The 27253-nt window shown below is 37.3% G+C and overlaps 1 protein-coding gene and 1 pseudogene across 1 annotated transcript in view; both read left to right on the top strand.

Moving 5' to 3' along the window:
- Positions 1-27253, top strand: part of PRMT3 (protein arginine methyltransferase 3) — a 151698-nt gene that overhangs the window by 16355 nt on the left and 108090 nt on the right. The window contains exons 6-9 of the mRNA XM_062198071.1: positions 4818-4977; positions 6210-6351; positions 11065-11130; positions 20615-20736. Coding sequence (XP_062054055.1) covers positions 4818-4977; positions 6210-6351; positions 11065-11130; positions 20615-20736 — 490 coding nt within the window. The remainder of the gene's footprint in view (positions 1-4817; positions 4978-6209; positions 6352-11064; positions 11131-20614; positions 20737-27253) is intronic.
- Positions 14176-14649, top strand: LOC133764848 (glycine cleavage system H protein, mitochondrial-like; annotated as a pseudogene).

Here is a 27253-nt window from a genome sequence, read left to right as displayed (position 1 = left end):
CAAACACTGTTTTCTTGGTTTTTCTACCTTTTGTTGTTGTCATTGTTATCCTCTTCCTCCTCTTCCCCCTTGTCTCTCTCCCTCCCTCCTCTCTTTCTTCTTCATTCATTTTTTTTTTTTTTTTTTTGCCTGCTCCCTCAGTGGATATCTGGAGTTGTGTGCTGGGTGGTGCCAGGGAGCTCTGGCCAAGTGACATGCAAGTTGGGCATGGTAGATCTCTATCATCCGCGGGGTGAGGGTATGATCCTACGGTGTGTTCACAAACCCAACCCCTCTTTGCCAGGGTGAGCCAGCTCCCCAGGATAATCCCAGAGTGCCTGTGCACCCCACCCTCTCAGGTCCACCATCCACATGAAAGGATCTGTGTGCTCCATAGTGTGACTAGGGAGCCTCGCCAACTCTCAGGTGGCTCCTAGCTTCTGGAGTTGGACCAGTTGGACCCAGTGATTACTGAAGGACCCATCCACACCCCACACCCTCCTCAGTTTCCTGGTCTATAGCGCAGTCACAGGATTTCCGCAGTCACAGGCTGCAGGGCTCCCACAGCCACAACAGGCGGGGGATCTACTCCCTACCCAGTGAGCTCCTCTGCGCACAGAAAGAACCACTGTGTTCCCAAGTCAGCCACCCACCCACCTGAGGCTGGCCAGGGGAGGGTAGGGAACAACATCCCTCTCTCCACAGAATCAAGTGGGTGCCCCGCCTCACCCCAACCAGTTTCCCAGACTGGACTCAAAGTCAGTGATCACCACAGATTTCTCCCTGGTGTGTGGTCCACAGCAGCTATTGTTTGCTTTATTATGGGAAGATGGTGCTTTTTCCCCACTTGTCACTGGATACCTTGGTGGGGACGTGGGAAGGAAATCGATGTGACCTCCCTTCACGGAGTTAGGAGGGTACTCTGCCCCCTGCCAGCTCTTCAGGCTGCAGCCAAAGTCAGCGGGGACTGCTAGGTTTTCCCTCAGTTAAGATCACTAGTGCCATGCTGGCTGCTGCAGATTCTTCTCACCCTAGTCTGCGAAGATGGTGTCTCCATTGGCTGCAGGAGTCCCTAGTGGCCTCCTGCTAGCTGCTGTGTGACTGTAGAGTCTTCACTGCTCCACGGTGTCTCTCTCTTCTTTCTGTAGACTTTGCACTGGAAACCCCTCTCCCACTGTCCCTGGGAACGTGGTTCCTCCCCTGTTCTTCTGTGATCTTCTTATGGTCAAAGTCAACTGTCTGTCCCCTATTCGGCCATCTTGGATTCTGGCTATTTTTCTAGCTTCTTAAAGTAGAACCTTGAGTGTTTCATTTCAGACCCTTCTTTTATATTGTAAACCTTCAAGAGCATACATTCTTTTCTTAGCACTGCTTTAGCTATGTCCCACCATTTTTGGAATCTTAATATTTTCATTGTTGAATTTAAACTATTTTAAACTTTTCTAATTTTTTGACTGATATTTAATGGGCTTCTCAAGATAAAAATGTTCTCCCTAAACATTTCAATAATTGATTTCTAATTTGATTCCATTGTAGTCAATGATCGCACTCCGTTTTCAACACTTAGGTTTATTGGGGCTTGTTTTTATGGCCTGGCACTTAGTCTTTCTTGGTGAACATACTGTTTATATTTAAGAAGAATGTATATTCTCCAGTTACTGGCTGTAGTATTCTATAAATATTAGGTTGAGGTGCTGGATAATTTTATTCGGATCTTTTCTTTTTGAATTTTTTGAAAAGATTTTTTGAAAAGATGTATTTGAGAGGCAGAGTTAGAGAGAGGCAGAGGGAGAAAGGTATCTTCCATCCACTGATTCACTCCCCAAATGGCCACAATGATCGAAGCCATGAGCCAGGAGCTTCTTCTGGGTCTCTCACGTGGGTACAGGGGCCCAAGGGCTTGGGCCGTCTTCCACTGCTTTCCCACCACATTAACAGAGCTGGATTGGAAATAGAACAGCTGGAACTGGTGCCCATATGGGATGCTGGCTCTGCAGGTGATGGCTTTACCCACTGTACCACAGAGCTGGCCCAAAGATTTATTTTTTATTTATTTGAAATACAGAGTTAGAGAGGAGGAGAGACAGCATGAGAGAGAGAGTGAATTTTTTATTTAATTCTATCAGTGGTTGAGTGAAATGTGATTGAAGGATTATCTCTTTTGCCTTTTATTGCTTCATGTGTTTTAGGGCTCTTTTGTGACATTTATAAATGTTTGTAATTGTTATGTCTTATGAAAAATTGATCATCTTTTGTAATAGTTCTCATCTGCCTCAAGGAAGTTTCAAAGGTGATTTGAATAGTGTGAAACGGAATGTAAACCTGGCAGTTCTCATCTTTCTGAACACGGTTTTGAATTAGACTGTGGTGACAGATTTGTTGCTCTGAATCTTAATGTTTATGGAATACTTTGTCCCTTTCAAGTTTATACGTTTAACCTTTAATATTTACATGTTATTGTTTGAGTTTTTAATATGACTTTTACTATAGCAGAAAGCAAAGCAGAAACTTGTCCAACAGTTATGAGGAGTTTTGAAAACAAAATAGAAATGAGGTTTGTAAAAAACAACAACAACAACAACAACAAAAAAAAACCATGCTGTACGAGCCTTTAATGTCTAGGAAATAGTTTCTTGTGCTCACTATTTTTTTGTAAACCAAATAGTGAACTAATATATAGTTTTAAAAACATCTCAGTATTCTGCAGAATAGTGAGATGTTAGTAATATATAGCATGGCTTTTATAACAAGATTTCAACTTTAGCTCTATTTTGTTACAGTTTTATATCAAGCTTATTTTCTCTAAGAAATATTCTCTTAAATATTTTAGCTATAAACTGAGTGGGCTGAAAACATTGTCATATTTCCTGGAGTGCTATATTGAGAAAATATAATATTTGCCTTGTTTATAGGCTTAAGTTGATCTGAAAGTTAGACTGGTAAGTGGATATTAGGGTTTTGTGAAACTTACCAGCTATGTATATTGTTATTATTGTTATATTGTATATAGTTATTCTACAACATTAAATGATTTATGTGTACTGAAATTAAAATTTAAAACTTTAATATTTATTAATATCAACTATATAAACTGTAAAGTATTTATATATTCTACTCTACTTTGCCCCAAATGGAAAAGTCATTGAATATTTAGAATTCTTATCTATACATTGTTCCTGAAGAATATTCTTTTTCTCTAGCTTTATTAATGCTTAATTGATAAAAGAAAGTTGCATACATTTAATTTTTTTTGTTTTTGTTTTTGAAGGCAGAGTGGACAGTGAGAGAGAGAGACAGAGAGAAAGGTCTTCCTTTTGCCGTTGGTTCACCCTCCAATGGCCGGCGCGGCCGGCGCACCGCGCAGATCCGAAGGCAGGAGCCGGGTGCTTCTCCTGGTCTCCCATGGGGTGCAGGGCCCAAGTACTTGGGTCATCCTCCACTGTACTCCTGGGCCATAGCAGAGAGCTGGCCTGGAAGAGGGGCAACCGGGACTAGAACCCAGAGTGCTGGCGCCGCAGGCGGAGGATTAGCCTATTGAGCTGCGGCGCCGGCCAGAAAGTTGTATACATTTAAGATATACATGATGATTTCATATATGTGTGCATTGTGATTACAGTCAAGCTATTTAACATATCCATCACCTCATATACACATTTGTGTGTGGGTAGAGAATACTCAAGAGCTACTGTGTTGGCCAATTTCAAATACACTGTAAGCATTATTAACAGTAGTCACCATGGTATCGTTTAGATGCTAACAACTTAGCTCAAAATTGAAAGTTTGTGCCGTTTTTGACCGGCATCTCCCTGTTTCCCCTAACCCTTAGCCCCTGGCAGCCACTATTCTCTGATTTTTTTTTTTTTTTTTTTGGAGGGCATTCCCATATGTATGTGAGATCATGCAGTGTTGTGTTTCTATGTTTGACTTATTTCATCTAGCATAATGTTCTCCAGGTTCATTCATGTCAACACAAGTGGCAGGATTCCGCTTAAAGAATATCTAAATGTAAAACCTGCTTTTCTGTAGATCATGGCACAGCTGATAGGTGATCTTGTGAAGTGGCGAGTCCATGAGCTAGGAGGGCGGGTCTGGGTTTGAATCTTGGTTCTTCATTAAACATCCATGTGACTTTGGGTTAGTTACTTAATTTTGCTGAAATTTATTTTTCCAGTACTTTAAAATAGAGATAAATATTTATTGACATCTTAGGCTTGTTGTTAGGATGAAATGAGATATAATGCATGTATACTTGAAACATACCGGGTGATCTGTAAATGTTAGGGTTTTTTCTTCTACCTTTTCCTTTCTTCCTGGGTTTAACTCAATATAATTCAAGTTCATATATATGTTCAACTTAGGTGACTAATAAAAATTTAGAATATTAGCATACTCTGAATTCAAATTGAAACAGCTTGAATGTTAAAAATTTCATTAAAAGTACTTCTGAAGGGCCAGCGCTGTGGCTTATCAGGTAAAGCTGCCGCCTGTAGTGCCGGCATCCCATGTGGGCACCAGCTCAAGTCCTTGCTGCTCCACTTTTGATCCAGCTCTCTACTATGACCTGGGAAAGCAGTAGAAGATGGCCCAAGTCTTTGGGCCCCTGCACCCACATAGGAGGCCTGGAAGAAGCTCCTGGCTCCTGTCTTCAGATCGGCCAAGCTCCAGCTGTTATGGCCATTTGGAGAATGAACCAGCAGATTGAAGACTTCTCTGTCTCTGCCTCTCTATGCCTTTCAAATAATGGGTATGAGGATAGAGGATATATTTTTTCCTAACATAATGATGCATATTTCATTGTTATAAGATGGCCTGATAATAATGTCCCTTTATTTCTTTAGATGTAGAAGATCTTTATGAACCAGTGTCAGTCCCATTCTCATATCCCAATGGACTCAGTGACAACACATCTGTTGTTGAAAAATTGAAACAAATGGAAGCCAGGGCCCTGTCTGCTGAAGCTGCATTTGCTAGAGCACGTGAGGATCTGCAGAGAATGAAGTAATTAACCAATCTTATAGAAAATTAGATTCCCCAGAATAATATAGCTAATGGCAAAGCAGAGGATAGTAGTAGAACCTTTCATATACTGGAAAGCACAGTGTAGATACTTAGTTTTAATAGTGTTAAATGTATGTAGCATTTTATATATTGTGGATATTGTTGATTAATATAAAATTTTATGGTTTTACCTGTTCTCATATACTTTTTCGTAATAACTGTTATACTAATGGTAGTCATTCTGACAGCTGTGCTCTTGTTCTTTGATTCCTACAGTCTTCCTTTCAGTTTGCCTGTTTCCAATTCATTTTTAAAATTCTTCCTATCCTAGATTTTCAGAAGTGTAGGGATTAATATTTTTTAGGTTTGAGTAAAAATAACAGGGTTGAAATTATTGTGTTTAAAGATTCGAAATGTGATTATAGTAATCGGAAAACCAGAAACATGGAGCAGTCTTTGTAGTGAGTAAATTAGCTTTCTAGTGCTATAGTGCTTCTCAAAGTTTAATGTTTATAGAATCTCCTGGGGATCTTCTTAAAATGCAGATTCTGATTGGAGAGTTCTGGAGTAGGCCTGAAATTTATACCTTAGAGTTTTCCCTGTTGAGTTTGTAAGGTTGTTGCTTGTGCCAGAGCACCTATTTGATACTCTTCTAGAGTGTCCAGCAAAAAAGATAGAGCCAATTAGTTGTTCTTCCATAACCAACACTAGCTAGTTTCTGTTCTTGGCACTTCTCTCCCTTGCATGCCAAATCTGTGCTTAATTATGTCAAAGAGGGAGATGAGTTAGAGAGGGAGTGGGTGGTGTTAGTGTCTGTAGGGGCCAACTTTTTGTCCATTTTAACCTCTCAAGATAAGAAGGTTTTAAAGAATGTTAACAGAACTGAAATATGCTAAATTGACTCAGCTTCTAAAACATGTCTTTAAACAATAGAAATAATAAATTCCAGTAAAGGTAAAGTGCTATTTTGTTCAATTGGAAGATATAAAGAGTTATAATCCACGGCCAACATTGTTTTTGTGATTTGCAGAAGAGCTTTCAAACTGGGTTTGAATATGCCATTGCGTTAAGATCCAGCAGGGGGAGCTTTGGGTTGCTTGGGATAGAATGTGATATAAAGGCTCATCCCACTCAGTACTCCGCTCCCTCCCCTCTCTTCCTCAACCTCTAGCCTTTCCTTCTTTCATGGTCCAATAAACCTGTCTCAAGGGTGTATTTCAAATTGATTACAGACAATTTGCTCAGGATTTTGTGATGAACACAGATGTCAGAACCTGCTCGTCATCTACTACCATTGCAGACCTCCAGGAGGATGAGGATGGTGTTTATTTCAGCTCATACGGGCATTATGGGATACATGAAGAAATGCTAAAGGTTAGAAAAGAGCGCAGATGTTCCAAAGCCATGTTAAGGGGAAAATAGAATTCAATAGGTTCCTTCTTAACACATGTACAATGGGAGAACTGCTTCTTGGTGTGTTTTGGAATTTTTAGTGGGGGAGGGTATTCTGGGTTTTTGTTTTAGAACTTTTTTTTTTTTTTTTTTTTTTTAAACCAGAGTAAGGGAAAAGGTTTATTGTCAGGTGGGAGGAACCCAACAGGCTGCATAAGAGAACAGCCTAGAACTCCTTTTTAAAGCTTTTTGGAGCTTTGTGGCTCATCTTAGGTTGAAAAGATTAAAGAGGCATCAAAGTCCTTGTAAATTCTGTATAAGATTATTTATGAAATCACTTCTTAGAACATTGGAAGAAACTGAGTAGTGTTCTCAAATGCAACTATTCAGCAGTGATAATTAAATCACACATTTTCCCTTTAATTTACAAAGGAAATGATTAGTTTTAGTGTTTTAGATAGCAATGTTGCCTTTCATTAGACAATTAAATAATATTTTTGGTATAAAGTTTGACAGGTAACTCATGGTTGTTATGGTGTTAACTTTTTTGCATTTGAAATCATTGATAGTATGGTACTAGTTCCTAAATTGGCCAAATCAAATATTTAAGTCTGGCTTGTCTTTATTTTCATAATGGTAATATTTATATAAAGTAGAAATAGATTTTTCTTACCTTGTAATTACACATTTTATTAAGTATTCTATTACAGAGTATAAAAGAGTAGGATGTTAATTTTAATTAGTGAAACTGAAAATAGCTAACTAGAAGAAATATATGTGAAAATGTAAAAATTATTGAAATTTTTAGATGTTTATCTCTGAATTTTAAGTGCTACATTACCTTTTCATTTCTTAAACCAACAACAACAAAAAAAACCCTTCCTAAATCCTTTCAAAAATTGTTTTATTCTACAGAAGTTCTAAGAATAGATTTTCCTGAAACGTATGCATTTAAAATAACCAGGAATATTTGATAGTATGTGTATATTGTGCTGAGTCAGTTTTGCAGAATCAGAGTTGAAGTTTGCTGATACATAGCAGTGTCACATTTGTGCTTTTTGTTGTCACATGAGTAGTGACATAGCATTACCAATTACAGGTATCTTGTAAGTAATAAATGATTTTAAGTGAACTTGTTTAAAAGAAATTGACATCCTCTGTTTTTTGTTAATTTTATGTTGTGTGAATTTTTTGTTGCAGGAGTTAATCTCAGCCTGTGTTTATCACTTTAAATCACCTCCCAGTTTAAATGCCATGGCCCTTTAGTAGGTTTGTTATAGAAATTATTTTGGGCTTTTGAGACAAAGAGCACTGAGACTCCCAGTAGATTTGAGTGTTCTCCTAGAGTCATCAGGAAAACTTAGTTTGAATAATTAGCACTACAAATCTATATCCTGGACACTTGTTATGGGGGTTGGGGGCAGAGAGAGAGAGAGACCTTCCATCTGTTAGGTCACTCCCCAAATGGCCTCAACAGCTGGATCTGTGATGATCAGGAGCCAGGAGCTTCTTCCGGGTCTCCCATGTAAGTGCAGGGTCCCAAGCACTTGGGCCATCCTCCACTGCTTTCACAGGCACATTAGCAGGGAGCTAGATTGGAAGTGGAGCAGCTGGGACTCGAACCAGCACCCATATGGGATGCTGGCTCTGCAGTTGGCAGCTTTACCCTCTATGCCACAGCTCTGGCTTCATAGCTGTCTCTTAAACTAGGGAGTGTTCACATCTGACTGTGTACCTTTAAGTCGTCTTATTCATAGATATTAAGAAGTTCCAGGGACCATTGCTGTGGTATAGCAGGGTAAAGCCGTCACCTGCAGTGCCAGCATCCCATATGGCACCGGTTCATATCCTGGCTGCTCCATTTCTGATCCAGCTCTCTGCTATGGCCTGGGAAAGTAGTAGAAGATGATCCAAGTCCTTGGGTCCCTGCACCAGTGTGGGAGACCCGGAAGAAGCTCCTGGCTTTTGGCTTCAGATTGGCACAGCTCTGGCTGTTGCAGCCAATTGGGGAGTTAACCAGCAGATGGAAGACCTCTCTCTCTCTTTCTGCCTCTTCTCCTTTCTCTGTGTAACTCTGACTTTCAAATAAATAAATCTTAAAAAAGTTTCGGCTTCCAGGGCTATCTTCTTCCCTTGAGAGAACCATTTAAGAATTCTTACTAACATCACTCTCCATTTCTTGGTTTCCCTTAGCTTTTGTATAGTATCATTACCTCTTGGAGATGATGGTCATCTGAGCCTCTTGAAGATAACTAAGTTCTAGTGATTTCATGGAAAATATGGATATGTTCAATTCAGAAAGAACTATGTATTACAGTTTGAATTATGTGCTATGGGTGAATGTGAAATGCACCTTAATCTACATTTCTTCTCTTTCTAACCAGAATAGTTCTTAGCAGATATAAACTATTCGTTGTTAACTTATCACTAGAATGTTATCTAACTTTTATAAATTAAAATTCAGAAGCCGTATTTACAGGATTTATTTTTATGCTTAGGATTGGCATTTTGTTTAGTCTTAGGTATTTTAATGACTTTTTCAGCAGATGTCTTAATTATGATTTTGAATAAATTATTAGTGGTGTTAAGATGAGTATAACTTTTTTGAATTTCAGAGATAGCTATAAGGGGATAGATTTTGAAATTCCTTGCTACTTCATTTTTTCAAAGCAGAGTCATTATTATAAACCTGAAAGCACCACTTTTTTTTTTTTTTTTTTTTTTTTTTTTTTTTAGGAGAAACATTGTTCTCCCTAGTAGCACATACACGGGTCATAGTGTTAATTTGAAGTTTTGGCGATGTTTCTTTACTACATTCTTCCCATTGTACCAGCAGCTAATGCATGTGTTCTGTGAAATTTCACAAGTCTATAAATTAAAAACACTGTTATCTGTATATGCAAAGCAAATAGTACATACCTTGTCTATTATCTTTAGTCTCATTTTTAGTTTTTCTTAATATTTGTAGAAATAATCCCATTGTACTTTACCAATCAAAGTATATTTTCCCCTTGATTTTTAGAGGTCAATTTTGTTCTTTGGTTTAATAGGTTGGTAGAAAAGATAAATTTCTCTTTAAACCTTGTTTTGTGTTAGTCTTTTTTTTTTTTGGAATAAATTTTTAGGGATGGTTGCAAAAGCTAGTCTTCTGTTTGCATATTCATGTTAAGTGGGTTATTTCTTTCAGAATTTCAGTTTTTAAATTGAGGCTGTGCTATACACAAGGCACAATATTTGTTGCGCTTTGAATTTCCATATAGTGGGGTGAACACATAGAAAGAACCAAAATGAAAGATTGCAGTTCTCTTGAGCAGCAGTGCATGGAGTTAGGGCAGTGGTTGGGATTCCGTTGATTGAGTTAATCAGTGGTGGCCCAGTGTGATTGGTGAAAACTTTCCAAATGACTGCAATCACCCATTGTAGGTTTTGTTTTAGCAAAAATCACTGGTTATCATGTAAGCAGAGTATAAATAAGTATAAATATGCATAAATATAAGCATATTTAATGTCTAAAAATAAGTATATATATAATGTACACTCATATAAATATGTATATATAAGTATATATAAATATAAGTGTATATATAGGTATGCTTTAAAAGTTTTAAAAATAGATAATTAATATATAAAAATTTATGTAAACAGTAACTTCCCCTAGTAATTTCTTAAAATATCTTTTAAGAATTAAAAGTTAATAAAGGGGAAGATTTAAGTTTTTTTTGTAGAGCAGGTAGATGTGATAATCAGAATGCTTCTAATTAGTTATGAATATTTCCCTTCTAAGGTCCAGTAATTAAGTAAAATGACTTGACTTTCAGTTTAAGATATCCTTTAAAAAAGGCTCAATATTGGCATAAAAATGTTATGGGGAGCTATGGTTTGTATAACATTTCAATACTATAACATTTGGTGTAACTCTTTTTACATAGTGAGACTCAAAACCAGGATTGTCCTGTGATATTTATTTTAATTATAGTCATTATTTACTTGGCAGCAGAGCCCCTGACTGCTTAATTTGCAGTCAGTGTGTGTCTCAGAGAATCAGTGCATGAACCAACATAAATGTTAGAGTTGAATGCCTGCTATGGTTGCAGATCAGTGTAGGAATCTCATAATCTGGGCTTTGGTGCTTAAATGATTTACCTTTAGGCTTACAGGCTTTTAAGGATCATTTCCTAGTACAGAAATTTCTAGAAGTTAAACTGTATTATAAATGAGATATGGGATGATCACCGACTTTCTTAGAAAAATGTATTCAGAATGCCTTCATTTTTCATATGTAACTGCAACTTTTATGTTTACCTCTTTTTCTCTTTCCTATGTTTTAATATAGCTCTGTTAACATTAAGTGCAGGCTCTAGGTTCCAGGCACTTTTTAAAGGAGCATATATGATGATCATCTTTTGTTAGCTTTAATTATCACTTGAAATCTTACGGTAAAAAATACATGTGAAGAGGAAAATGTGTGCAGTTTTTAAGAATGTAAATAGCTCTTACTTAACATTCAGTGATCTTAAATATTTTGTTTTTGTGTTGTTGCCATTTATATTCTTTATTATTATTATTTTTTTTAAAGTTTAATTTTCCAGGCAAAATGTAGCGGTGGAAACTAGCATTGTGTGATTAAAATAGCAAATACTTTTCTAAAAAAATTGTTTTCCTATCTTGTGAAATGTTTTTTTCTCTCTACCCTAGGATAAAGTACGAACAGAAAGCTACAGAGATTTTATATACCAAAATACACATATCTTCAAAGACAAGGTAAGTAATAGAGGTTTAGAATAGAGTAACAGAATTGCACATTTTGTGTTGTTCTTGGGGAGTATCCTCTGTTGGGTCATCATCATGATAAACAGTTGATTTAACATACTCTAGCTTTATTTCATGGAAGACTTTTATGATAATGTTCTGTGGTGCAAAATATTGATAACAGAAATGCTGATTGGTGCTGTCATTCCACACTTTTTTAAAAAAGATTAAGTCATTAATTACAATGACAAAGCCTAGTTAAATCCTCATTCAGATAATTTTACTTAAACTGTACTTTGATTTACAGTAATGCCTCTGAATTTCAAATGTATTAGACAAACCTTAAAGCACACCTTTGGATTTTTTTAATTTTACAGACAGGAATACAGAGATACCCCTAAGTATTTTTAATTCAAGAGGCAGAAAACGGACAAAAAGCACTCTGATCTGCAGGTTCATTCCCCAGGAGCCAGGAACTCAATTCAATCTGTATTTCCCACATGAGTGATAGGAACCCAGTGTTTTAGCCATTGCTTGCTGCTGCCCAGGGTCTGCACTGGCAGGAAACTGGAATTGGGAACTGGAACTCGGACTCAAACCCGTGCACTGGGATTTGGGACCCTGACATCCTAACCTGCCTCTTAACTGCCAGGACACCAACCTGCCCCCACAGCACACTTTTAATTATTATTCTAGTTTGTATCAAGTCATTAAAAATTAACAATTTTAAGATGTTATTAATGAAGAGGGTTAAATATTATAAGGTAGAATTTGCATTTTATGCTTTCTTTTACTACCTTATTCACCTCTCTTTTAGTTACTTTGTATTTTACAATTAGTTTTTTAATACTGCCTGAAGTTATTTCAAAGATGATCACACTCGTGTATGTGTGTTTGAAATTTGTGTCATTTGCTGCTTTGTTCTTTATGAAATTGTTTATTTCTTCCTTACTCCTTCCTTCCTTCTATCTCTCTTTTCCTCTTTGTCTGCATTGGCTCAGTTACTTAAATATTCAGGTTTTCTGTTTATTCTTTCTTACTGGAAATTAGTCCACTAATTTAGTCAACAATATTATGATCACTTCCATTTATAAAACTGCTTGGAAATTTTTCCCACCCTTTTTGCTTCAAGCACATGTATATTGATAACGTAACAGATTTTTATAATTCCTTTTTCATCTCCGTTTTAAAGGATACTTCTCTAAGGTTATTTTCTGGGATTTACGTGATATTGGGGTAGAAACAACATTTATGTTTTGAGACTGCTTTTTCCTGATTTTTATAGTGCTTGGAAAGAATCTGGGTTGATTTTTCATTTTCTATGTTTCTTTCATAAGGGTACTGTTTCACTTATGAGTTAGCTGAGTAATACAGAAATGTTCTGAAATTTATATGGAGCTGTGATATCTTTTGGCCAAAGTATATCATGAAGGACTTACAGTTGTGTGTGTTTGCTGATTCCCATCACAGACATACATGATTTCATTTTTAAAATCTTACTTATTAGTACTTAGTATTTAGCTTTTTGGTATGCTTTGTATATGTGCAGTGGAGACTAAGAAATTCAGTTTTTGTATTTGCACACAAGTTCTGAATACAATGTGTTTAAAAAACTACTTTGTTTCCAGTGAAGCAAATTATGTCCCTGTTCTAGTTTTTTGTTTTGAGTTAGATTATGCCAAGATTTTAATCTCATTTTTTCCTTTATATGTTTTATAGAATTTAAGCATGTGCTGGTCTGGGAATTGCTAATATTGGCTAGTCAGGAGCTAGCTATATAATTTTGGGCAGATAATGCATCTGTTTGGACCTTGTATGTCAAGTGATTTTTTTTAATCCCTCTGGTTTTAAAATTCTGAGATTTTTGCTGTTATGAGAACATCCTCATTATCTTTCTTTGAGACATCTTCTCTTAATATTTGTATAAGATGAATAAATTGGTTCAAGAAGTTAGAGGTTTCTCCTTCAGTATACTCTTGGATATATTTTCATCTTACAGTAGGCAGAAGAATACTGAAAAGGCTCGAATACCAGTAATTACAAGATGAATCATAAACATTTAGTGTTAGTGTGTGTTTCTCTATACATGGACCAGTTCTTCTAATTTTTTAAATTAAGAGTATTTTTCTTTGGTATTTTACCTAAGCGGCTTGCATTTAACTTAGTGTGTAACACATTTGCTTGTTATTTATGTTTTCAAAGCCGTAATGTAAAATATTATATAGAGAGGGCATTGTGTTATAATGGGCTAACCAGCTACTTGGGACACCTGCATTCCATGTTGAAATGCAGGGGAGTCCCAGCGACTGTGCTTCCAATCCAGCTACTGCACACGCTGGGAGGTAGCTGATGATTTAAGTGCCTGGGCCTCTACTACCCTTATGGCAGTTACTGGCTCCTTGCTTTGTCCTGATCTGGTGCTGGCTGTTACGGACATTTGGGGAGTGAACCAGCAAATGGAAGATTCTCCGTTTCTTTAACTCTCACTATTGCTGTGCTTTTCAACTAGATGAAAATAACTATATAAACTTAAAAGAATCAGTTAAAGCACATTCAGGGTACAATTTTCTATAGTTAACAGTATTAAATCCAAAGATTTCATGTTTTTAAATGATTTGGGGTACTTTTTTTACACTAAGGCTGCTGATTTAGAAAATATATATTTAAATAGCTTTTGATAATTTAACAGATTAATTTCAAATATATTGTCCCATTGTTACTATGTAATATAATTAGGACACGTATTTGTTACCATATTACTCACGAAGAAATTTCAACTAGTAAGATAATTGACTTGCCCCCAAAACTAGAAAAAATAATCAGGTTTTTTACTATGTCTAGGGCTAACTCTGCCACCATGCTTTGAGCACCATTATGCTAATATAGAGTAATTAAGTAATAATTCAAGTGGGATATGTTACATATCAACTCATACTGTTTTTCACATGGTATCATTTCCGTGTGCCATAACCAGGATGTAGTCATGAAATTATTTAAATATAATTCTTTTTGTGCAAACATGGCACTGCTAGTGGCGTGGAGCCTGCAGGTTTGCTCATGGCTTCGGTGCCTGCTGTACCCTCTTTACCTCTGCCTTGGCAACTGAGGGCGGGCGCAGTCCAGACGCCGCATATGGGACCTGCTCTGCCTTTGGTGCGTAAATTCACAGAGAAACACGAATGGATAACAACAGAAAATGGTATTGGAACAGTGGGAATCGGCAATTTTGCACAGGAAGGTTTGGGAGATGTTACTGTAGTCTGCCTGAAGTTGGGACAAAATTGAAAGAACAAGCTAAGTTTGGTGCTTTGGAAAATGTGAAAGCTGCTTGTGAACTCTATTCTACTCTGTCTGGAGAAGTAACTGAAATTAATGAAGAAGCCCTTGTAGAAAACCCAGGACTGGGTAACAAATCTTGTTAGAAGATGGTTGGCTGATCAACATGACACCGTGTAACCCTTCAGAACTAGATGAACTAATGAGTGAAGAAGCCTATGAGAAATACAGAAAATCTATTGAGGAATAAAAGTAGAACCCTTATGTGAACTAGTATGGAATAACAGGACTTAAAATAGCAACTTTTAGCAATATTGATGGGAAGAGATAATACTTTCAACTCTGCTACTGGAAGAAAATCTCCCCTAACTTTGTAATAATTGCAAGTAAACGCAATATGTATCTTTTTCACAGTACCTTGTGATTTTTATACTAGGGTCTAGACACTAGTATTTAGAATACATGAAGTTATCTGTGGTAAAAACTAATTATAGAAATACTGTAATTCAAAGATCATTGTTATTTTAAGCCTTTTGTAATATTGTAATTTTCTTATACCCATCCCTGGATTGGTCAAAATATGGAATGATCTTTCCATTGGAAGTAACTGGGAATAGAGAACAGTTTTTGTTGTACAGTGCCAGAGAAAGAACAATACTCTTAATTTTGCAGCATACTCCATTTGCTGATACTGTTTTATACAGTGAAGCAGCAACTCTGTAGCAAAATAAGAAACATAATAAAATTTTCAACTTCCTCATTAAACAAAAATATAATTCTTTTTAAAATGTAGGAAATAACATAGTTTCTTAAATTTTATTTCCATTTTTTTCTATTTGCTTTTGATGCTATTAGAATAACAAACCACATCACCATACCAGCTTTGATATCACATTATATAAATGCATAATAGAGATTTTTTTGAAGAGTACTTATAGTTAAAAATATTTTTCTTCCTTTTTTCCTTCCCTTTTCCCTCCATTCTTTCCACCTCCCCCATGCCTCCTGTTAATATATTTTCAGTTCACAAAGCTCCTGTGGAGGCCATATGGTTTCTCATATTAATTTAACTTTGGTGTTCAGTCACACTATCACCCACTCATAATTAATTTCTATTTGTAGTTCATTGGAGAAATTCCCAGTTAGGTGGCTTCTTTATGCATTTGGTTATTATCTACAGTTGTAATTGCTAAATTTTTTGTCATCTTTTAGAACAAGTAAATCATATTCCTTCATCATTTTGTAAAATAATGTTATCCTGTTATTTCCACCTCTTTCTTTAATTCTTTCAAGTTTTGTCTGCATAATCACCTCCTCCTAAGCTACATGTGAGAAATAATTGCTAGGTAATTTAAAATAGAGGCTTTAGAGGCTAATTGACCTATGTTTCAATTCTCATTCTATAATTTACCTGTTGGGTGACTCTTCACCTGTTTCTTTCCCTCTGTGGAGCCTCCTTTTAGAATTGGGGGTTAAATAACAATCAGATATATTTGTATGTACATTTACACATTATGTGTGTGTGTGTTACCAGAGAAAACATACTCTAACTGAAGTGTACTATTCATGTCCTTCTTTATTGTCTTCACTCAAATTTTTCATAGAGATCATTCATTCCTTTTTAACATTTTATTTCCTCCAGATTTGTTATTGTGGTCATGGTAGTGGCAGTAAAATACACATAATGTAAAATTTACCATCTTAATCATGTAAATTATTAAAAAAAGATTTATTTACTTATTTATTTGAAATGCAAAATTAGAGGGAGAGACAGATCTATCTGCTGGTTTCATCCCGAATAGCTGCAGAGCTGGGCCAGGCTGGGCCAGGCTGGGCCAGGCTGGGCCAGGCTGGGCCAGGCTGGGCCAGGCTGGGCCAGGCTGGGCCAGGCTGAATGTAGGGACAGATCATTACCGGGAAACCATCTAGGCAGAGGTTAGGCCCAAAACAGTGCCCCTTTTTAAAATTATTTGAAAGAGAAACAGACAATAGATACTGCCCATTGGCTGGTCCACTCCCCAAATGCCTGAACAGCTGGAATTGGGCTAGGCCAAATAAGAGTGCTGAAATCTGAGTCCTGGTGTCACATCTGTGTGACAGGAACTCAACTCCTTGAGCTGTCACCTGTTACTTCCAAGGGTGTGCATTAGCAAGCTGTGCAATAGGAGGAAATTAGAATTGGGAATGGAGGCAAAGTTGGAACCCAGGCACTCTGATATGGAATGCAGGCATCACAAGCAGTGGCTTAACTGCCACAACAAACACCAGCCCCTGATAGTGTGTTTTGACAACTTTCTTTAGTAAATACCAGACTGTTTAGATTTTCTCTTTTGGAGAATTACATTAAGTTGTATTTTTAGCATATAATTAATTTCACTTATAATAATACAGAAGATAAAATACTGATGAACCATGTGCAGGACTTACCTGAATAGAGATTTTTTTTAAAAAATTGAAGAATAATGATTTAAAGTTTAAAATTATACTGTTTCTGAATAGGAAAATTCAAATAAAATTGTCTGCTTTCCCTAAGTTAATTTATAATTTCAGCTCAATTCTCATGAAAATTCTTTGACTTTTCTTTTATCACAGAGAAACTGATTCTCATGTTCACATAGAACAATAAATGTATAAAATTATTCCAAAACACTGTAGGAAAATTTTTGAATTAAGGGTAGATCAGCTTTATTAGATACTAAAATAATTACAAAGTTTCTGTAACTAAAATAGTCTCATGTGAATGTATAGATTATTGGAACAAATGAAAATCCAAAATAGACCCAGATATATGCAGAAATACTAGTAAATGGTAAAGGTTTCATTTCAAATTGGGACGGGGAAAACAGACTAATAATTGATATCAGAACAATTTGTTAGCTTTCTGAAAAAAAGCAGAACATTGCCTCTTATGTCATGATTAAAAAGTAACTTGTATTAATGAAAGCACAAATAGGAAGAAATGTATAAGGATGTAATTGAGTACACTTTGGAAAGGTTTGTACAATTATCAAAGTTCAGAAACCACTGACAAAAAAGTTAATAAGTTTAACTGTAATTAAAAATTTTCTGTACAGCAGTAATCACTGTATATCCTGAAGGGGTCCAGCATTGCAGCCTAATATGTTAAGTCATCTCCTGTGACACTGACATCTGATACTGGAGCACTGGTTCAAGTCCTGGTTGCTCTGCTTCTGACCCAGCTTTCTGCTAATGTACCTGGCAAGCAATAAAAGATGGCGCAAGTGTTTGGGTCTTTGACTGCCACATGGGAGACCCCAATGGAGTTCCAGGCTCCTGGCTTCAGCCTGGCCCACTGGCCCAGACCAGCTGTGTTGTTGCCATTTGGGGAGTGAACGATGAAGACAAGATCTGTCTGTCCTGTCTCTCACAGTCTGCCTTTCAAATAAATAAATCTTTTATTTTTTTAAAAAATTTCTAAAAGAAAACATTACAAATCATGTCACAGATAGCTAATCTCAAAAGAACTCTTGTTTGATGTTAGTTCTTATCAATGTAATCAATGAAAAAATGGAGACTGAATATAAGTAGATAGTTGTCATAAAAATACAGATATCTCTACAACATCAAAAATTATGCTAAATCATATGGGTAAAGAAATCAATATTAAAACTAGACTAGTGTCATTACCTTGTAATTACCAGTTTGGGAGATATTCAAAAATTTGTGTAATTCCATGGGCTGATCTCATCTGTGAAGTAGTTGGTACTGGCACATGATTCATTGGGACCTTCAGGCATAGAATTGCCCAGTGCATGATAATTTGCTTATGTCTAGCAAAATTAAAGTTATGGATATAATTTTTGACTCAGTGTTTTTACTTCTTGGAATATATCCTATAGATGCACTCATGTGGGAATGGAATTATGTATGAGGTTATTTATAGCATTTATTATCACAGTAAAATTTCAGAAACTACCTAAATATTTTTCAATAGGAAACTGGATTGGTAGATTATGGTACAGCCATAATATGGACTCCTACACAGCTATATAAAGGAAAGGAATTCTAAAAACTGATACGGAAAGAGGTCTAAATGAAGTAAAAAATTAAAAAGGAACATGTAACAGTGAGCATAGTAGGCTGCCATTTGGGTTAAAAGGAGAAGGGAGAAGGGAAAACAGCTTGTAATGTGCATAAAAATTCTTAAAAGATTAATAAGAAATATTTTGATGATTAAGCTATAGATATTACCTAGTAAAAAAAATTGGTTAGCAGTGTAATAGATTCTGTTTTAAAATAGTTTTATTTTTCTTGCAGTAGTTTTTCCTTGCCTTGTATAAAATTGAAGTCTCTGTGTAATGTAACCCCTGCCTAATTCTGACCTCTCTTAGCTCCACATGGCCTTTTTGTCAGCTAGCTAAGTCATGCTAGCTGTCTTTGCCTGGGATTGTGTGCTTTGCATTTAATAGCCTCCATGACTAAAATGGTCTAACACTGGATCTTTTCCTGGCACACCCCTTTATGTCATTTGGTTCTCTGTTCACCTGGATCAGAGTGGTATTCTCAGACCTATCTAAAATTCCACCCTTACAGCCTCTATTTGATTTTCCTTGTAACACCACTTCCAGATGCCATTTTTTACTTGTTTAATATCTGTGTCTCCCACTTGACTGTAAGCACCTTTAGGGGAGGGGTTAGGTCTTGTTTGTGGCTGTGCCCCATCACCGAGATAATGCTCGGTTCTTAGTAATGTTCCGTAATTCCTTACAGTAGGAAAGGGCAAATGTTTTCATATTTTTGGAAAAATATGTAAGATTTTTCGCCATTGATAATAAAAGACTTAAAGTACTGAAACTTTTAGTAATTTCAGAGTAGTATACCTCCAAGTATTTTAATGTTCTTGTGGCAACTTATTTTTGTTTTTGCTGTGAATTGAGCAGGTTTCACTATCCCATTCTGAGAAAGCCTTATGAGATTCTGATCTAGAAATAATTGTTCCCCAGTTGCCCCCAGTATCACCTTAAATTTTGGTTCTTCTAAATACTTTTACTAATAATTGAGTTACTGGATTTTGAGGTTTATTCTTAGTTTTTTGACATTTACTAAATTTAGTTGACTGATTTTGAAGATGGAAAAGATATGGTGATATTCTACAACCTTAATTCATTTATAACCATTTTTAAATTGTTTTGAATCAAACAGTTCTGCTTAATTCCTGCCATTCATGCTTGAAAAGGTTTATTTCTACTAAAATCTACAATTATTGAGCCCAAATTATAACATAGCTATAGTAGGGAAATTAAAAACAATAAATGTCTATGAAGAAATCTATTGAAATTGCTTGTTTCATACAAAATGTCTTTTTTTTTTTTTAAAGATTTTTTTCTGAGAGTCAGTTACACATAGGAGAGGCAGAGAAAGAGAGGTCTTTCATCTGATGGTTCACTCCCCAATTGGCTGCAACGGCCGGAACTGCCGATCCGAAGCCAGGAGCCAGGAGCTTCTTCTGGGTCTCCCATGCGGTGCAGGGGCCCAAAGACTTGGGCCATCTTCTGCTGCTATCCCAGGCCATAGCAGAGAACTGGATTGGAAGTGGAGCAGCCGGGACTAGAACTGGCACCCATATGGGATGCCGGCGCTTCAGGCCAGGGTGTTAACCCACTGCGCCACAGCGCTGGCCCCACAAAATGTCTCTTAAATTTAGCATGGTTGGGCCTAATGACAACAGATTAAGATTATGGCTAATTATGCTGTTACTGATTTAAAACAGTCCATCGTAATATCTTCCGTTTCCCTCAAGTAGGAATTACCATATTTGCTAGAAAAATTTAAAGTTTTTGTCATCTTTTCTTGGTCAGAAACACTACAACGTATGAATAGAATTTAAAAGGCTGGCACCGTGGCTCACTTGGCTAATCCTCCACCTGTGGTGCCGGCACCCCGGGTTCTGTTCCGGGTCGGGGCACCGGGTACTAGTCCCAGTTGCTCCTCTTCTAGTCTAGCTCTCTGCTGTGGCCAGGGAGGGCAGTGGAGGATGGCTCAAGTGCTTGGGTCCCTGTACCCGCATGGGAGACCGGGAGGAAGCACCCAGCTCCTGGCTTCGGATCAGTGCAGCGCCGGCCATAGCAGCCATTAGGGGAGTGAAACAACGGAAGGAAGACCTTTTTCTTTGTCTCCCTCTGACTATAACTCTACCTGTCAAATAAAAAAAAAAATTTAAAAGACCTTTTTGATAACATCTGTTTTTTTATTATGCCAGGTGGTTTTGGATGTTGGATGTGGAACTGGAATTCTCTCTATGTTTGCTGCTAAAGCTGGGGCAAAGAAGGTTCTTGGAGTTGATCAATCAGAAATACTGTACCAGGCAATGGATATAATAAGGTAGATGCATTTTTTAGTCTTCATTTTAGAATAGTTTAAAATTTGATGATTATTTAAGATATTTTATTGTTTTACCTATGTAATGCAACTGCAAGACTTTTATCTCAGTAAAAACATTACATAATAAGATTTGAAATTGAATTGAGCTAGACATGTTGGAGCTCTGGTGCTGAATAATCTTTTTACAGTTCTCATTGACAAAAATCATCTATATATAGTTTTTTGGCTTTCCAGTGATGTCGACAAATATGTTAATTCTAATGAAAAATTAGAAGTCATTGGTACGTAGAGTAATATTGAAAGAGGACTCTATAGAACTAAATACATCAGTAATGTTTTCTTTCATGAGTAGCAGTTAGACTTAAGATTATGTTTTTCTCTTGTGACAACATTAGCCCTTCTAATTAAGTAAATTCCAAAATGGCTAAAGAAATAGAGTAGATTTAGTTTATCTCCTGAAACTTAATTTTATTCTCTAAAAATATCTCCTTTTCTTTGGTTAGTTGTTAGGTTAATTGATTAATGGTAGATTTTACAGTTTTATATTCTACTAGGCAGGCTTTTAATTAAGTATAGCTTATACAATTAAATTTCTTTAGAGCCGTGCTTTACAAAAGTACCTTAGATTTGAAACTTAGGAGTAATTTGTAATTAATAAGCTTCTCAAAGCAGTTTTTAAATGGTGCTGCCACTTAGACTTATGCTCCACTTTTAGAATTGATTAGTGACTTATTGGTTGATCTTTTCTGATGGATATAAAATTTAAATATGAGTATATAAAAATTTTCAATGTTTTAGATTTTATCAGACTGGCTAAGATGTGTTTAAGAGCGCAGGGTTGAGTCAGGCTTGAATTGGAGTCCTTATCTACCAGTTAACCATTACAATCTAGTAAAGTTTGTTTTCCTAGATCTTAAGGTACAGTTACTGTGTACATCCTCCTCATTTTGTGGGTTCTGCAGAGAATACCTTCAATTGTTTGTGCAATTGCCATTTAAACAAATGAGATCCACTGTTCCTGGAGAGGTCAACAGCACAAGAAATATTAATCCCAAACTATCTAGGTTCTGTACTTATCATAAACATATTTTAGAAGTTCTTCTGATTCAGCCAGCGCTGTGGCTCAACAGGCTAATCCTCCGCCTAGCAGCACCGGCACACAGGGTTCTAGTCCCGGTCAGGGCACTGGATTCTGTCCCGGTTGCCCCTCTTCCAGGCCAGCTCTCTGCTGTGGCCCGGAAGTGCAGTGGAGGATGGCCCAGATGTTTGGGCCCTGCACCCCATGGGAGACCAGGAGAAGCACCTGGCTCCTGCCTTCGGATCAGCGCGGTGCGCCGGCCGCAGTGCGCCGGCCGCGGCGGCCATTGGAGGGTGAACCAACAGCAAAGGAAGACCTTTCTCTCTGTCTCTCTCTCTCTGTCCACTCTGCCTGTCAAAAAAAATAATAAAAAATAAAAATAAAAAAATAAAAAGTTCTTCTGATTCAAAATATTTAGTTATGTGAGGAAAAAAAAACTTTAATCAGCATAGAATTAGTATATCTTAATATTTGAAAATATTCCCAAAGGTTTTGGAATATATTGAAATGTTACTAAATTATGACTTGCACAGATTGGCTGGAAAATTAGTTTGAAAAAGTATAATAATAGGGGGCCGCGCTGTGGTGCAGCAGGTTAACGCCCTGGCCTGAAGCTATACCAAGCACTGGCCTCTCACTCTTCTCTCTTGAATTCCACTCTCAACTTATATGTTATGGGATACATGTAGATAGTTAAATTGGTTCTATAGTGAAGCAGTTTACATATTTATCGTTGGACAGTTTTTTGTGTCTGTGTGTGACAGGAACATCCAAAATCTACCTGTTCATCAAACATATCTAATACAGTTTAGTTTATTAGCTATAGTATTCATGTTGTACTTTAGATCTCTAGACTGGTTCATCCTACACTTCTGTTATTTTGTATCCTATGACCTACATTTCCTACCCACCAATCCTACCCATGGTAACCAGTATTTCATTCTCTATTGCTATTTGGCCTCCTCCTTTCTTTTCCTTTTGCTTTTTTTTTGGAGGGGGGGGTGTTCCATATATAAATGAGATCATGCTGTATTTTTCTATTTCTGGTGTATTTCACTTAGCATGGTAACTTACAGAGCATTCTAAATGAATGCCACATTTTCATTGTTTATTTGTTGATGGAACTCAGATTGTTTCCATATCTTGGTTATTCTAACTGATGCTTCAGTGAACATGGAATACATATATCTTCATTAAGTGATGATTTCATCTCCTTTTAGCATATTTCCAGAAGAGGGATTACTGGATTGTAGAGTAGTTTTGATTTTTTTATTTTTAGGAACCTCTATACTTTTTAAAATAAGGACCGTATCAATCTATATTCCCATCAGCAGTAGACTAGGGTTTCCTTTTTTTTCACACCTTTACCAACCCTTGTTATTAAGGATGGATTTTTTTTTTTAATAGCTAGTTCATTATTCTTTTAAATATGTGCAACTGCATTAGGGATTATGATTTCAGCAAATGAATATTCAGTCCATAGCATACTCTACAGTTCAGTTTATAGGGAAATCTAGACAACGTAAACAAGTCTATAGTGACAGAATGGAAGTCAAGAGTTGCCTGAGAGGGGCCAGTGTTGTGGCGTAGTGGGTTAAGATGCTGCCTGTAATGCTGGCATCCCATATGATTTGGTTCAAGTCCTGGCCGCTCCACTTCCAATGCAGCTCCCTGCTAATGTGCCTGTGAGGACAGTAGAGGATGGCTTAGGTCCTTGAGCCCCTGCATCCAAGTGGGGGATCTGGCTGAAGCTCCGGGCTCCTGGCTTTGGCCTGGCCCAGCCCCGGCCATTGTGGGAGTCACCCAGAGGATGGAAGATTTCTCTGTCTGCTTCTCCTTCTCCACCTCCATCACCCAAACTTTGCCTTTCAAATAAATAAAATAAATCTTAAAAAAGAAAAGAGTTGCTTGAGAATGAGGTTGGGGAAGGTTGGAAGAGAGGGATTCCCAAAGGGATAGGAGGAAATTAGGGGACTGATGGATGTGTTCATTATGCTTTCACAGAAGCATAGTCACATGTTATTAAATTCTACATTTGAAATATGTATGGCTTGCTGTTAATTTTACTTCAACAAATCTGTAAAAAGTAGAGTCTGATCTACTTGAAATAAATCATTTCAAAATTGAAAAAAATATGTGCAAATGACAATCTTTGAGTTGTGTTCAAAACAATTATAATTTTTACCTCATGTTTTTATTTAAAAATGTTTTTATTTAAAAACATGACCTGACATTTCTAAAGAAATGAGTTTAGGATAGAATTAGAATTCGAATTGGGTTGATGATATAAACAGGGCTATTAGGGTTTAAGAAGAATAATCTGGCTATGCTGAGTTTGCAGAAATGATTAAAGTAGAATATAGATTTTTCTAAAATGTTAGGACAAATAGAACTCAAAATGATTTATAGAAGGGAAAGAAATTGTTCTTGTTGTTCTACATTGAACTGAGCAGTGAATGATCACTTCAGAAACATAAACTTACCTAAGGATAGCAAAGCTATTCAGTGGCCAGACAATTGCATCCTGTGTTCACCCTCAGGAAGCAGAAATAGCTCCTGGTAATATTTTTACCATTACTCTGGCTGCTTTTGGTTTCTCATTGACACGGGCATAGAATAACTCATTTAGTTAGACTCATGGATTGTTGCAGAGAAGTTTTCATGAGAAAGTTGATCCATTCAAATCTAATAGCCTCAATGCAGTGCTTTCAATCTCAGTTTGACATTAAGAATGCAATCTTTTATATTGCCTGTGTCTAGAATACTGTTAGGAAGGAAGATTAAGAGAAGCCTAGGGAGTATTTTGATCTGTTATAGTGCTTATGTAAGTGTCCTTCTCCAGACTTGAGGACAGGAGCTTTAGCTTCTTCATCTTCTTATCCCCGGCACTTCTCTAAGTGTCTGCACAGGGTAGATACTTAGTAATGGTATTTGAGTAGAACTGAGGTATCTGAAGATAATAATTTTACAAGGATAGTTCAAAAGCTCATGTAAAATGGAATTAAAAGATCACTTTGTTTTTGGTGTATTAAAGTTTGAAATTCATGTATAATTTTTTCATAATACTCCTTTTGCATATATTTAAAGGCCTTACATATAAGATTCACAATAGTGTCCAGAATATACCATCAGTAATTCTTAAAATGACTTAAAGCTGAAGAGAATCTTGAACCACTGATGTGGCTAAAATGGTAAAACCATCTATTTTTCTGTTCAAAAGCCATATGACTGTGTTGTAAGTCATGAAAGTGAGCAAGGCACGTTGTAAGGAAACTGATTTTATTTCCTCTTTCCCTCCCACCCCTAAGATCTCTTAATTTCCTGTCTGCTCAGTGAGACTATCTTTGCGATCCCATGACCACCCACTAGTTCAGTGGTTCAATTGGAAAAACTCACACAACTCTCTACAAAGCTGTACTCACACCCGATATGTGTTACAGCAAAGGATGCAGTACATGAACAGCAAGAAAGACACTCAGAGGCAGAGAGGCAGGTGCAGAATCCCACATCATCATTCCTTCTCTGCAAGAGTCACTCAAGTTATGCTTTTATCCCCAGCTTCAAACCTAAGGAAAACATGTGAGGAGCACTATCCAGGGAAGGTTGCTTGGGTCTCAAGTGTTCATAGTTCTTATAGACATAATGCTGGAATATACCTGTCATGTGACCAGCCATGATGTAAACACAAATAAGACACCAGGTGCATATCATGAATTTTCATATTTACTTCATGCATGATGTTAACCTGGCTTGCCCACTGCTTCAGATCAGTAAATTGCTACCCAGCAACTATGTGAATGTTCTAGGAGTTCTGGTTTTTAGACTTTATCTGGAGAGTCATTGCCATGGCCACAGAAATAAGCAACAACTGAGTAGAACAAACCTGCTGTGTTAACTGTCTTCTCAGAGATCATATCGGAATCCTGGGATTTGTACTTGACCTTTCCTTTTCCTTTACTCAACAAATCAGTTGGAGAAAGAATTTTATTGAGTATCCTAAATGTTTCTCAAATCTATGCCTTAGCTTACATTCTTTTATCCTCACCTGCATTCGTGTGTCTGCATTTAACTGAGCTGTTGCTTGTACTTGGTCCTTACCTTCCATTGCTCTCTGTTACCCATTCTTCTTAGTGCTGCCAGACTGACTTTCCCACCCAGTTCTTCTTTCCTTTAAATAAAAAAGGATGAAAGGAAAAAAGAAGTTTTTGTGTTGGGATAAAAAGAAACAAAAAAATACCCATAATACTGCTGTCAGAGATGACTGGTACATTTAGTGTAAAAAAAAAAAAAAAAAAAAAGTCTGGCTCTGCAACTCACTAGGCTAATCCTCTGCCTCTGGCGCCGGCACCCTGGGTTCTAGTCCCAGTTGGGGCTCCAGTTCTGTTCCAGTTGCTCCTCTTCCAGTCCAGCTCTCTGCTGTGGCACCGGGAGTGCAGTGGAGGATGGCCCAGGTCCTTGGGCCCTGTACCCGCATGGGAGACCGGGAGGAAGCACCTGGCTCTTGGCATCAGATTGGCGCAGTGTGCCGGCCGCATCGCGCTGGCTGTAGCGGCCACTTGTGGGGTGAACCAATGGCAAAAGGAAGACCTTTCTCTCTGTCTCTCACTGTCTAACTCCCTGTCAAAAAAAAAAAGAAGAAGAAATATAAAAGTAGGTTTATTTTGGTTCAAAAAAAATCTGAAATCATGCATAGTTTTTCATGATATACAAATTTATGAACTTCTTAAAGATCCTTCTTTCTTCTCTATAGTCTTAAAAGTGTTAGGTCACAAGAAATGAAATACTCAGAGATGTAAGCGTCACTGGAATAAAAGCTCCCAAAGTTTAGGCAGAGATTTTTCTCTCTTCTGATTACCAGTATGCCTCATCCACCTGGAAGGGTACCTGGAAATAGGAGGTAATCGGTATAAAATACTTAGTGAATGAGTAAATGAATGAGTAAGTGTCCTAAGAACACACACCAGAAAATACAAAGGATGCATTTGGGGTGGGGCCAGTGTATGGAGTAGCCATGGTGGGGGTTCAGGTCTGACCTGTGTTTTTCACTGCCTGTTGTATTTATTTTTCATGTGCATACTTCTGCCCCTGCTTCTTGTGGTTGGGGATCCTTGCATTTTGTTGACATTTGTGACTGGAGGACCACATTCTTTTTTTTGTGTGTGTGACAGGCAGAGTAGACAGAAAGAAAGGTCTTCCTTTTGCCGTTGGTTCACCCTCCAATGGCCGCCGCGGCCAGCGCACCGCGCTGATCCGATGGCAGGAGCCAGGTGCTTCTCCTGGTCTCCCATGGGGTGCAGGGCCCAAGGACTTGGGTCATCCTCCACTGCACTCCCTGGCCACAGCAGAGAGCTGGCCTGGAAGAGGGGCAACCGGGACAGAATCCAGTGCCCTGACCGGGACTGGAACATGGTGTGCTGGTGCCGCAAGGCGGAGGATTAG

This window comes from Lepus europaeus, chromosome 7 (genome assembly GCF_033115175.1).
Source record: "Lepus europaeus isolate LE1 chromosome 7, mLepTim1.pri, whole genome shotgun sequence".
Classification (NCBI taxonomy): domain Eukaryota; kingdom Metazoa; phylum Chordata; class Mammalia; order Lagomorpha; family Leporidae; genus Lepus; species Lepus europaeus.
The sequence above is the reverse complement of the archived record's forward strand: the minus strand, read 5'-3'. Positions and strand labels throughout refer to the sequence as shown.